Here is a 13,279-nt window from a genome sequence, read left to right as displayed (position 1 = left end):
AAAAAAAAACTATAATCTTGCCAACACAGCTATACCACTCGACATGCACTTTCCCCACAGTATGCTCCACAGAGCTCCAGCCGAGATGCGAAGATACTGCATGTGCTGACGCTGTGATCCCAGTGAGGAGATAGAAAACGCTTGTTCAGAGAAAGCGGATGGGAGCTGCTCTGATGATGGAGCCAGTATTGTTTGCAAATAGAGACACTTCAGCCGTTAGAAAAAAGCCGAAAGCCACAGCGGTGCGGAGACCCCGAAAACCCTGTGTTGGGGAAAAACTACTGACCCATGAACGGCACTCAGATGGTAATGGCGCAAGTTGGAATAAATGTTCCAAGTACCGGTATTTGTGCTGGAGAGGAGGAGAGCTGGAGGGCATGCATGCTACTGCACAGCCATGTATCACGTGTGGGAAGTATTGCAGGCTTAAGCAGTTACCCACACATGAGGTCATTGCTCACCAGCCTCCCTTTATTTCAGTGGGCTAAGCATTTTGAAAGAGTTTAAGTTTAATGAATATAGACAAAGGAAGAGATTTAACTGCCGTACTTCTAGGCAAGCAGCTCAAATTAGTTCTGTAGCTCAGAGTAGAGCCACTGCTCCACCACTTTGAGATGCAACAGTTAATCTTTCTGCTTTGATCTGGACATGGTTTATTGGCCCAGTGAGAATAACTCCTAGGCAATAGCTCTCTCCACTGAACCTAGATGACCGTATGAATCCATAGCCAGTGGATTCTCGTCCCATTTCACAATACCCAATCTCTTTCTGACATACAGTCCAATAATATGCTCATCACCTTGAAACAAAGGTATCCTGGCGGAAAGGAAAACATATTTTTCCTCTTGTGGAGTCAGTCAGGGCATCAAAAGACCACACTGGAGGACATGAGATTCATTGTTTATAAAGAAAAGATAAATCTTTCAAGTCTTTTCCTGGAGAGGCCGGGGGGCTTCGGGGAGGGGGCACGCACGCTCCTGCACACCAATGTTTCCGGTCAAAGGAAATAATGCATGCTCAAGCAGATACCTACACAGAAGGTTATAGCTCAGCCGCCTCACCTTGTTCCTATGGGCTAAAGGCAGACATAATGGCAGGTATCTCCGGCTTCAGAACAACACGTCTTCGCTTCCTGCGCCTTGCAGCTGATATCTGACAGGCCTTGACAGCGGAAAAACAGACTTTCTGCCTCGCCAGCATGCAAAGACTTTGTAAAGTCAACCTTTTGTTTAGCGGCTAATGTCCTGAATAACAAGAAGTCGGGTAATTTGATCAGCGCGCACTATCTAACCCATTAGCCTGTTTTTGTGTGTCTCCCAAAATGCGGCTTATGGCTTATTTATCAGTCTGACATTCAAGCCCAGGTGTAACCAGAGGAATCATTATGAATCTGCAAGTGACCTCTTTTCTGTATAAGAACGATGTCTGATTATATTTCCATCCAATATGTGCTTAGTGTCCAAAAACTTAGCCGTGGTCAGCACACAGCGGACCACTCTATTATTAGGGGTCAATTAGGGTCAATTGGATCAATGCGAGGCCAGTCGTGGAGTTTTAAGCTGTGTGTCCAAGCCCTTATCAGTGCGATGTATGTGTTTATGCTGTGTATAAGAGCGCTGCTAACCTAATCAGAGCTGTCATGGGTGGGTGGGAAGCTATTTTCTACGTCCCTGGGACCGCTCTCTGAGTTCTTTGGAGTTGCGTTTTGTAAATTAAGGGGGAACAACTTTTACTCAATTAACTTTGAGCACTCTAAATGAGTAAAATTATTGGTAATTGCAATGTGATCAGTGGGGGTATGTTGCTGTCGTGGCAAAAGACTATGGTGTTGCATGGGATTCGCAATGCACTCTGATGATAATGTTTGTAGCAGCATCAGGACATATCCAGAATGTAAGTTGATAAAAAGCTGCCTCGACTCATACTTTTGTTGTAATCGCTTGTGCTGTCTCTGTGTTGTCTGTGTTGTTTGTTGGTGGTTAAGGACAGATCCCCCACTGCTGGATGCGTTCATCATGGACAAGGCACTGCTGGACTACGAGGTCTCAATCGACGCTGACTGCAAACTGCTGACTGTGGGGAAGCCGTTCGCCATTGAAGGTAAACACCAAGTGAGAGTCTGCCATTGTTCAGTGTGCTCCAGAGATTTTCCTTTGTACGGCCTAGTGTGTGAAGTTTAAAGGTAGGGCAGTGTTCAAAATATTGTGTCGCCATTTGCCAATATATATTGATGTGAATCTTGACAATACAAGAATCGCTGAAACTGCTGTTTTCACGATGCTTGTTGGACGTCAGGCTTTATTTAATATGTATCAAGGCATGTTTTGTTTTGCAAGGGTGTTATATGCAGCAAATAATAACATGCAGACCAGTGCTGCATCATGTCTTATTAAGACTGAACCCTCCAAGTCTTGAATTGCATAATATAGACACTCACACACATTGAGATGGATGTAAAAAGGTATGTATCATTGTGCATATGTTTTAGCAATAAGAATGTTGTTAGCAGTAAGGATGATAGAACCAGAAACCAGAGAATGGAGGGAATATGTATGACAACATAGAAGACAAATGAATGGCAAGTCTGCATATTAATTGTTTGACCCTCAGCTCAGGATTCTGTGTGGATTGAAAATGTTGTGCGTACCCTGGCCTCTACTTAGTCTTATATAAAAGTCCAGGTCACATCCACATTTTGTGTCACAAAGCAGAAAAAAATCAGAGTCCACTGAGGTAATTGGCAGTGTTTTACTCTTAGTCCGGTAAAATGGACCAAATCCATATTTTCCGAGTGGAGGGTCAGGCCCTCGCCATGTTTGTAGTTGAAAACAGCTATAATTTAAGCGGAACATCAAATGTGAACACAGCCGTTTTAATTTACCGTTGCATCAAAACATCTGTTGTTACAATAAATATGTCTTTCAGAAACAGCATCGCAATGTGAAATAGTACACACTGAGATAGTAGTAATAGAAACATTTATGTTTTTCCTATTTGCTTTTGATTTTGGCTTCATGTACCATAAGCTCTGAGTCGTATAGAAGAGCTTACACAAAGCTGTGTGTAAGATTGATATTAGATTATCAATTCATCAACTATACTGTTTTTTTTTTTCAAATTGAGAATGTTTTGCCTTACACCACCCGAGGCTTCATCAGCAACTAATTGTATTTTACAGAGGGCTAGACACTTACATACTTATATTATACTGTTCTATAAGGGAGATGTTTATCTTATCCTCACCTCCACCTTTAGCGTTTGTCCAAACTTAAGCACTCCATAGTTATGAATACATCTTTCAGTACTTTCCATTTAGCTATATACTCACTGAAGTCTTCAAACAAAAAGTTATTCAAAGCTGTATTGTACGTTTCCATACGGAATCTACCTGACACCAAACTATTCCCCCTCTAATTTTTTTTTTTTCCTTTTTCCTTTTCGTCTAAAGCTAAATTAGATTTCTGAGATATATTTTACAAGCACCTATTAAAAACCAATGCATTTCCAGACATTTCTGTATTTGACTGGCAGCTCTGATTGGGAATAGCGTATGATAATAACCACCACAGTGAGCGCTCAGTCCAGACCCTCACCCAAAAACATGCTTAAACACACACAACTCACAAGCCGACGTTAAAAGTGATTGGCAGAGTTTTTGGCGCTTCAGGGTAAAAGAAACGCTATCATATATTATTAACACAGTGCCTGAACACGAGATTTAGACCAACCACAATCGTACACCAATTCAAACCTGTCAGAAACAACTAACAAGCCACATTGGGTTTTTTACTCTTCCTCGTGCACATAAAAAGCACAGGGCTGTTATTAATAGCTATGCCTGTTTAACGAGTGAGTTCATCTGATAGGCTTACTGTGAACACTTGCCCGATAAGATACAGAACTAGGCACACAGGGAGCCATTAGCTTGATATTTTCTCACAAAATAATATTTTATGGAAATTTGCTTCAAGTTTAAATTAAATTCCCGACGCAGATGGTGTAATAATACTGACAGTAATGATAGCTGTGGTAAAAGTGGTGGTTGTAAAAGTACTAGAGGCGGTCAATCATTATTGTCTTTACTTTTAATTGAGGTCACTCAGTTTAATAAGTTTTACATTGTGAAAATGGCCATTGGAGTACTAAAGTGATAGTGGGAATACAAGGATGAAGTTATGTTTATCGCTACAATACTAATAATAATAAAAATAATAACAATGATAGAATATAAATTGGCCTGGTTTTGTTCCTTATTGTAGCAGAAGTAATTTTGTGTAGTTGTTAAAACTGGGGTACCTGACTTTTTGTTGTTTCATTTATTTTTGCCATCACAGAGTATGATGTAAACACAGCAAAAGTACAGACCTTGTTGCATTGGGTTCACCTATTTTATTATTGTTTAGTTTATTTTGCCGCACACACACACACACAATCTTGTACTTCTATCTTAGTGAGGACACTTATAGTCATAATGTATTACCCAGACCCCAACCCTAAGGTTAGGGCCCCTAACCTTAACCCTAAACCTAATCTAAACCCATTTCTAACCCTAACCCTAAAATCACGTCTTGACCCTCAAACAGTCCTTCAAATAAGTGAGGACCACCCAAAATGTCCTCACACACACACACACACACACATACAGAATAACATGTAGTGATATTTTTTATCAGATTCATTAAGCAGTCTAATAGCCACAGGATAGAAGCTTCCCCTCATCCTCTCAGTTGTATAGGCTTGAGAATGCTGTGTCGCCTGGAAGAGCAGGTTATTTTCAGGGTGGCCGGTGTCCCTCACAATCTTCTCAGCCCTGCGTCGGCATCTCTGGGTGTAAATGTCGTCCAATTTAGGAAGACTGATCTTCAGGATCCTCTGTGCCGAGCGGACCACTTTCCCGAGAGCCAAGCAATCCTGCTCAGTGCAGCCCCCCCATCCACAATGTAATGCTGCCGGTCAGGATGCTCTCAGTAGTGCAGCTGTAAAGGTTTTTTAGCACCTGGGGTGAGAGTCTAAAGTCTCTCGGTGGTCTGAGATGGCACAGAAGAAAAAGAAGAACTTTATTTATATAGCGTCTTTCACAGATATAGTCACAAAGCACAGGTATTGGCGTATTGAGTGATGCAAGATAGAAGTAGAATCTAAATGAGTGCAATTCATTTTGGGGGTGGTCCCTCCTGCTTCACTTTGCCACCATTTAAAGCTGTACAAGGGCATGGAACGTGCTTATAATGAATGTGCTTGATCAATTTGGGTGTGCAAGAGGCATTGTGAGAGCAAGAAACGAGTTTGGGCCAAAAAAAAAAAAAAAAAAGAACAGTTCGGTCAGGCAAAATCAGGTACCCCAGCTTTAAGTAAAGTCAGCTAAGTCTCCAAATGAGTTTCCTTGAAGGTAATCTATGGTAGTCTATGTGTTTTGAAGTAACAATACCTTGACTTGGGTACTTATAAGAAACACCTCTGGCTGGCTCTACATTCAATCATTTCGCTGCACCTTTTCTGCAGAAATCATTTTTGTTCCTAGCCATCTCATATGTTGCACTTCAACCATTGACACCAAATCAATAACTCCCTATAGGCCCATATAACTGCACCAACTTGTGTTTTCACCCCATATTGTGCACCCCGCAGGCCGGCAATCAGTTGTTTCATTTCCATTCCCTGTTGTACAATATAGATACAAAGTTATTAAGCGATGACTAATATGTTTATTACTTTCTTTTATAGATTTACAGAAATGATTCATTAGTTAATTTGCAGTTAATTAGGAAAGCCAGATATATACAGCAGTGTTTTTAATTATCATAAAGCTAATAGTTATGAGTGTTCCCCTTATAAATGGGTATCGGTGTTGGGGTTCAGGCAGTAAATTGTGTCACTTTTGGAAGTCGCATGGGCCTTGCCAATAGAGATTATGCCAGTGCTCGTAAAATTGCCCCCTTTATCGAAGCAAGTCTTTATTAGATGTTTAACAGTTTTTCAGCCCGGGTCCCTCCGCGCATATGCCCTTTGAAGGTGACTGTAAAGTGGATTTTTGCTCATATTTAACCTATAGCCTTGTCATCGCCGGCGCGCAGTGTTTGCGTGTTGTGTTTTACAATGTTCACCCCGTGCTCTCGGATTCCTGTTTGTGTTGTGTGTAAAAAAAGACAACTTTTATTTATTGTTGTCTTTTATCCTATACTGCTGCTCCCTTGTCATAAACATACCTGGTGTAGTCTTTTGCCGCACTTGTGCAGTTTTGAGTTTCTTCTCCTACTGTTGAAGCGCTCAGGTCTTCTTGGATTTTGTCTAATATGGAGAACATGAGACACATTTTTAAAGCCTGTATTCCAGCTCCGGACCCTCGTTTATTACAGCTTGCAGAAAATGTTCCAGCCCAATTGAAAATCCTGATCAATCCATGTCTCTCACACCTCACTGTTATTTCTGCACATTTCAAATTTAAAAACATAAAAATAAAAGTACTCAAAAGAATGTTTTTCAGCCTCAATTATGCATGAGATGTCTGTGAATAAGTGTGAGAATGGATGTCTTTTGGAGGTTATGCTTTGAGTGACGAAAATACTGTATCAACCTCAGCTTTTGTCAGCTTTCTCGTATGTGTTTACTGCTTTGCAATGCGCTATGGGAATTAAAATCGCTGAGGCAGGGTTTAGGACAAGAGGCAGTAACTACCACAGACCTCTCCTACCAATCAAATTCTTACCCTGGCAAAGTGAGCAAAACTGTCTTGCCCAAAGACACAATGACAGTATGAGCCACTGTCAAAGAATTTGTAAAAAATAAAGAAAAAAGGATAGTACTAAATCTCTTACCATATTTTGGCTGTGGTGTTTTTTTTCCCCTTATAGTTTGCACCAGTAGCTGCTTCTTTGCTGATTTATATCGGAGCTTGTTCGTAGCTTACACTTTACAATGCTCCACCTTGCCTCAGCCTTTTCGAATCCCACTGTGTGCCGATAGCTGTAAACATATACGTGTGAGCCGGCAAACACAGACTTTGATCCAATAGTTCTGTCACTCAAAGTTATCCTCCGAAAGACCTCCATTCTCTTGCTTTCATGAGTCAGTGTTGCTCCTGAGATGTGCCGTCATTTTGGAACAACTCAAGACAAGATTTGCACGTTTTTTTGTTTTGTTTTTTAACCAGTACAGTACAGGAAGGTAACATAGTGGTTAGTGAGGTAGATTTGCTTCATAGACTTACTGTTTGCATGCTCTTCTGCTTGTAGATTTCCCAAAAATGTCTAAGAGGAAGCCTTTTTATTATTTTTTCCAGGACTGGCTAATGAAATAAAAACATACAACCATACAATGCAATATATTTTTGTTGCCACAGCTGCTATGGGAATTATATCCAAAGTGTGGCCCAGGAGCCAAATCCCCTCTTGCTTGGTTGGCACATTGCAGTAGTTGGTTCTTTTTACTGCAAGTACAATAAATAATTTATGTTTGAGACAGAGACGCTAAAGCAGTTCTACGTAACATGTTAACCTTAATAAATGCTTTTCGTAGTCCCTCTGGTGGTAATACAAGTGTTAATGGGATGACTTCCCCGAGGTGTCTCCGGTCAGAAAACTACACTTACAGCTTTCCCTGCTCCAACCCGGAGCCCTCAATACACACTAATGTAATCACGAAGAAGAAGCTAACAGGCTAACGAGCAAGGCTAACTGCTGAAGCTAACTGCTGAAGTAATTTGTCCATTATCAATTATATCGTTAAATATAAAGTTTCGTGATATGTCTTTTTTATATCATGATATAGATTTTAGGCCATATCGCACCGCCCTACCCCAAGATGAAAAAAAGTTTGGTTCCCCCCCAATGTTTAGATTCACTCGTTTTAGTTTAAATTAGTATCAGTGTACAGATGGCCAACTTTATCTCTGACCATCACCAATCCAGCATGTAAAGGACCTGATGGGTTAAGAATCTTGCACAAGACATACAACATATACAACAGTATATGCCCTGACAGGAGAAGGGGCTGTCCCGTCAACCTTCTGTACAATGACTGCTGTTTGCATCGTGCATGCATTGTGGCATCAGCATGACGAAGACGTTCGGAGAGGAGAAAAGCCTCATTGGAATGGGAAGTGGGTTTGCGCGAAGACGTCTGGAATCTTTGTCAAAGGCAGGTGGAGAAGCTCTGGTGCCTGTCGGTAGTTATTTTATATGAGAGCGAGAGAGGGAGACTGCGGGGAACAGCTCAATAGGCCCGAACGGTGAGAGAAAGAACTGTAGGAAGCAAATCAGTAAAAACACAGGAGAGTTCGACGCACAATGTGGAGGCAAAATGAGTATATAACAATAATGGCAGAGCTGGGAGCGAGGGTGATGGTTTGGTGAAGTGCAAGTAGCTGCAGGAGGAGATAGAGAGTGGGGCTTTCATTTGGCCACTGCCAGTTGGTGCCTTTCTGCACAGCTAGTGATAAAAGAGGCAAGCCAAGAGAGTCCCCTAATCAAGACAAACCTTCACCCCAGCAGATGGAGAGAGAGAGAGGGAGAGAGAATGAAAGGGGAATATGAACAGATCCGGGCTGTAGTTGGTTGAGGGGCTTAGCTTGAGGGCTGTAGAGTGCACTGTACTCTTTATAAATCACTGGTTTTGGTACTTGTTTGGCCAAGGTTTGATCGAGGTTTGGTCGTGGTGACTTTCTGTACAACTATTATTACTTGTTTTTGGTCCAGATCTTATATTACATATTTTTTTGCCACGGATTAAGAGTCCCATTCAAAGAGCTGATGCATGAGTGGCTTTTACTGTACTTCTGCTCTTATAGTCATTGTCGGAGCCAAAGTCTCAAGTGGATTACTGCTGTATTAGGATTAGCCCAGAGTTCACTGCAGTGACGGTGTGACTGCGCTATAGCATCAATAATTCATCAATAGAGATTACATTTTCACAATAATTCACTCTTTTGTCTTAAGTCTGTATAAAAGCAATCCCAACTTCATTCAGTGTTTCAGAAATGTACCCTGCGACCCGAGAATAAAGCCTGAGTTTTTTAACCATAGTCCTTTATGGGGTTGAGCATATGTTTTCTTTCATTTTCACGCACTATTTCAAATTCATCCTTCCCCGTCGTCTTGCTGTTTTATGGCCCGTTGATCTGTTTACATGGAACAAATGGCAGCCTGTAGATTCATAAAAGTCTATCTTTGGCGTCGTGTGGGGGTGCCGTGGGGAAGCTACCGTTGCTTTTGTTGAAACCTGGGGGCTAGTTAAGCAGAGACAGCGATGCGTCTTTTCTCGCTGAGTGCTGCTGGGATGTTTACGACAGCGTGGACAGTCCCCGTTAATAATATTGACGGTCTGTGGACAATTGTTTGTTGTGGCTATGCCAGTGTGTTGTTGTGGGTTCAGGGGTCCCACATACGGCCGCTCAAGCAGGACGGACAATATCTTCAACCACAATGGAACAATGATAAGTGTGTTTTGTTACGGGTTGGGCAGAGGGAAGTGATTCCACAGATCTGCTGTGTTTACTACAACTAATGGTTTTGGTTGACTCAACTATTGGAAGATGTTGCTTAGATACAGACGGCAACACTTCAAATAAGGGCCTAGCTGAGGGGAGAGAAACCTTTCTTCTTTCTTTTTGGTTTATTTGGTAGGGACAGTGCATGTTAATGAACACACCACATGTAGCCATGGGTAAATTTGCATCTGTTGTCCCACACTCACACACTCAAACACACACTCAATCCCTTTTTTTTTCCTGATGGACTATAAACATATTTATCACACACAACTAAAGTCAAGCCAAAATCAAATCCATATGGATGTTTTTCACGGCAAATTGTTCAGTAGAAGCAAAAAAAAAACGGCACTTGTTGCTAACGTTAGCATATGCAGCATGAAGCCAACATTAGCTTCTTGGTTAGCAATGTCCGTTTTTAAGCTCTGTGTCTGTTTGTAGTAAAAAACAGACACAGAATTACTGTATGCATACATACAGTAATTCAGCATTTGTAATGGTGGAGTAATGTTGGAAAGTTTTTTCTCTTCTTTGTTTTCTCCGTCTGGATGCTTTGAACAAGACCATATACAGTTTGGGCAATTCCAAAGATGCCTTCTGTATTTATTGGGGAATTCAGTGGACCAATGGCATGCTGGGTAATCAAGAGAGTTGGGGCGTTTGGACCACTTTTTGGGCCACCAGAAAAATGTATGGACTCTCACAGTTGTACTTTTACAGGCCCAAAGGCTTTAGCGGTGCTGCAGCAGGAGCCTGGGCTGGGGTTTTAGACATAAATAAAGTGACACAAAGGTTTTTTGTCATGTAAATGGATTCAGTGATGATTGAGGTGTTGAAATCAGAAAGGACTTTTGCATTGCACTTTGCATTCAGTGCACTGAAGCAGGAGACGCCAATGGACGCTGAACTGACAGTAGAGATAAGTGTCTGCGTGAGTAAATAAGTGAACAGAAAAAAGGCAGGTGAGGATAAAAAAGAAAGAATGAAAGGCAGTAGTGACCAATGTATAAGAAGTGCATAAATAATATATTTTTCATTTGCAAAACTCAAACTAAACTGATGTGTCAGGCCCAGATTATGTGTGTAGCAGCCATGTAAAAAGAGAAAGAACCGATCCCATGACCTTAAGTTTTAAAGCTGCTGCTCTATGACGTGAGCTACAAATCTCGAGACCTCAATGAATGATGTCCCAGCATGCCCCTGCAGTGGACACAGCATTTACCTACGAACTGAGTAGTCACAGGTTTAGGCAGGTTTGGACACTTTGATGAATGTCTTAGCAAAGCCATTTGCTTTTTATCTGCCTAAAGTCAAGTTCGATAGAATGACATGCAACAATCTATCACTGAAGTGTGGCCCCTCAAACAGAGCAATTCTACATTATAAGTCACTTCACCACCACCTTCTCACCCATCGTCCCCAACCATCCATAATGCACGGCTAACTTCGATAAATATGCAGTATTTCCAATACTTCCAACATAGGAATGCACGCACCATTGCCCACTCTGCTCTTATCGTTAGGAATGATTGGATAATTTGTCTTCATGCATGTGTCATTGTGCAGCGGGTTCCACGCAACAGCAGCCATCTGTCTCCGTCTGTGGAGAGCAGTCGATAACATGGACACGGCTGGCTTAGCCTCCAACTACAATCCAATGTGCTGTGCATTAAAGCAACTAAGCAAGCTCATATAATTACAATAAGCAAGGGTCTATAGTGCATTACAAGCACTAATACAGGTAATTAATTATAAGATCACTGAGTTGACAAACCTACTATTTAACAGGTCTGAAAGATGTTTTTCTCTTTCATATTGACTAAGGCTTTCTTGTTGTCGCTGAAAATAAATTCAGAACAAAACCACTTCTCATGGTGAATTTTACCAAGTTATTCTTCAACTTAACTTGTTGTAGGTGTATGGGGGATTTGAGTGACGGCTTTGATGATGGAATCTCAAAAACTCTGAGAAAACCCATCCACAAAAAAACTGACAAGTGGCTGCCCACTTGCGTTCCCCTTTTTGAGAGCACTATAGAAATGAATAGAAATGCTTGTAGAGATTGGCCGCTGATAGAAAAAAACACTGTCTGGCTCAATAAGAGGGAAGTGAGATATGGACTGGCTGAGATTAAGAAGTACAGAGCAAGTATTACTCAAAACTATTCACAGCAAGTACGGCCTCAGAAAATATGGGCTTTCTAAGAACAGCCTTAAATGAACTAAAATAGACCTACATTTGGATTGATCGTGGTCGAAAAGATTCAAATACAGTCTCATTGAAAGGTGGCCTAATCAAGTAAAAGGAGCAAATGAAAACAAACTACTACACAAGGAGTAAACAACAAACTTGTTGATACATACCTGTCTGGTCTTTGTGCGTGCCCGTGGAAGAGTTTGGTCGCTTCCAACCACAAGGATGCATTCATGACTAAAATAACAAACTGCAGTCCACTATTCACCGAATATTCAAAACGTATCAATCCCAGCTCCATAATGTCACTGTGAGGGAGAGGGAGGAGGTGATTAAAGTTAATTGTTAGTCGTGGTTTCCAAACGCATTTCTAACATCCCATCCTTCACAGGGATGATTCTATCAACACCTTTCAAACTTTCAGGGAGCAGACAATAACAACCTGCTTGTTCTTAATTGATACAAATGCTTTATAATTGCACACAAAGTCTGTTTTTCATTCCCATCTGCTTTTACAATATACTCTGCTCACAAAAACTTAGGGCAAACTCAACAAACACAATGTAACTCCAAGTCAGTCAAATTTCTGGGATATCAGACTGTCCAGTTAGGAAGCCACGCTTATTGTGAATCAGTTTCACTTGGTGTTGTGGAAATTAAACAGACAACAGGTGGAAATGAGAGGCAATTAGCAAGATCACTCCAAAAGAGGAATGGTTTTGCAGGTGGTGACCACAGACCATTTCCCTGTCTTCATCCTCTGTACCATAGTTTTGGAACACTTTTGCATTTGTCCAGTGTTCTCACCACTAGAGGTATCATGAGGAGCATCTACAACCCACAGAAGTTGGGTTTGCTGTGTCTCCCAGCGCAGTGTCCAGAGCATGGAGGAGATACCAGGAGACAGGCCCGTACACCAGGAGACCGAGGTCAACAACCCAGCAGCAGGACCGCTATCTGCTCATTTGTGCACGGAGAAACAGGAGAAGCGCTGCCCGAGCCCTACAAAATGACCTCCAGAGGGCCACAAATGTGCATGTTGGTTCTCAAACGGTCAGAAACCGACTCCCTGAGGGTGGTATCAACGCCACGTCGCACCACAGACTGTCCAGGAGCTGACTGATGCTCTAATCCAGGTCTGGGAGGAGATCCCTCAGGAGGACATCCGTGGTCTCATCAGGAGCATGCCCAGGCGTTGTAGGGAGTGCATTCAGGCACGTGGAGGCCACACACACTACTGAGGATGATACAGACTCGTTTTGAGGAATTTCTACAGAATTTGGATCAACCTGATTTGTCACTTTTGGATCCAGACCTCCGGGGCTGAGAATTTGATTTCCATTTAGCATTCTTATGTTATTTTGTTCTCAACACATTGCCCTTCACTATGAATAAAGATTTTCATCCAAAAAATCAAATTGATTGACATGTAGGATGTGTTTTTTGAGTGTGCCCTAAGTTTTTGTGAGCAGTGTACTTAAAGGCACACTGTGTAACATTTTTGACTATTCTGTTGCCATCAGTACAAAACATGCTCCTAACAGAAAATGCTATTACTGCAGTGGGTAATCAAAGAATGGATTTGGATGAGGACCTAACATA

At 41.7% G+C, this 13,279-nt stretch overlaps 1 protein-coding gene across 1 annotated transcript in view; it reads left to right on the top strand.

Moving 5' to 3' along the window:
• Positions 1–13,279, top strand: part of LOC306975703 (glutamate receptor ionotropic, NMDA 3B-like) — a 148,136-nt gene that overhangs the window by 118,533 nt on the left and 16,324 nt on the right. Inside the window, exon 8 of the mRNA XM_079573372.1 lies at positions 1,985–2,100. Coding sequence (XP_079429498.1) covers positions 1,985–2,100 — 116 coding nt within the window. The remainder of the gene's footprint in view (positions 1–1,984; positions 2,101–13,279) is intronic.

This window comes from Gobius niger (genome assembly GCF_951799975.1).
Source record: "Gobius niger genome assembly, chromosome: 16".
NCBI classification, from domain to species: domain Eukaryota; kingdom Metazoa; phylum Chordata; class Actinopteri; order Gobiiformes; family Gobiidae; genus Gobius; species Gobius niger.
This window is presented reverse-complemented; position numbering and strand designations above follow the sequence as displayed.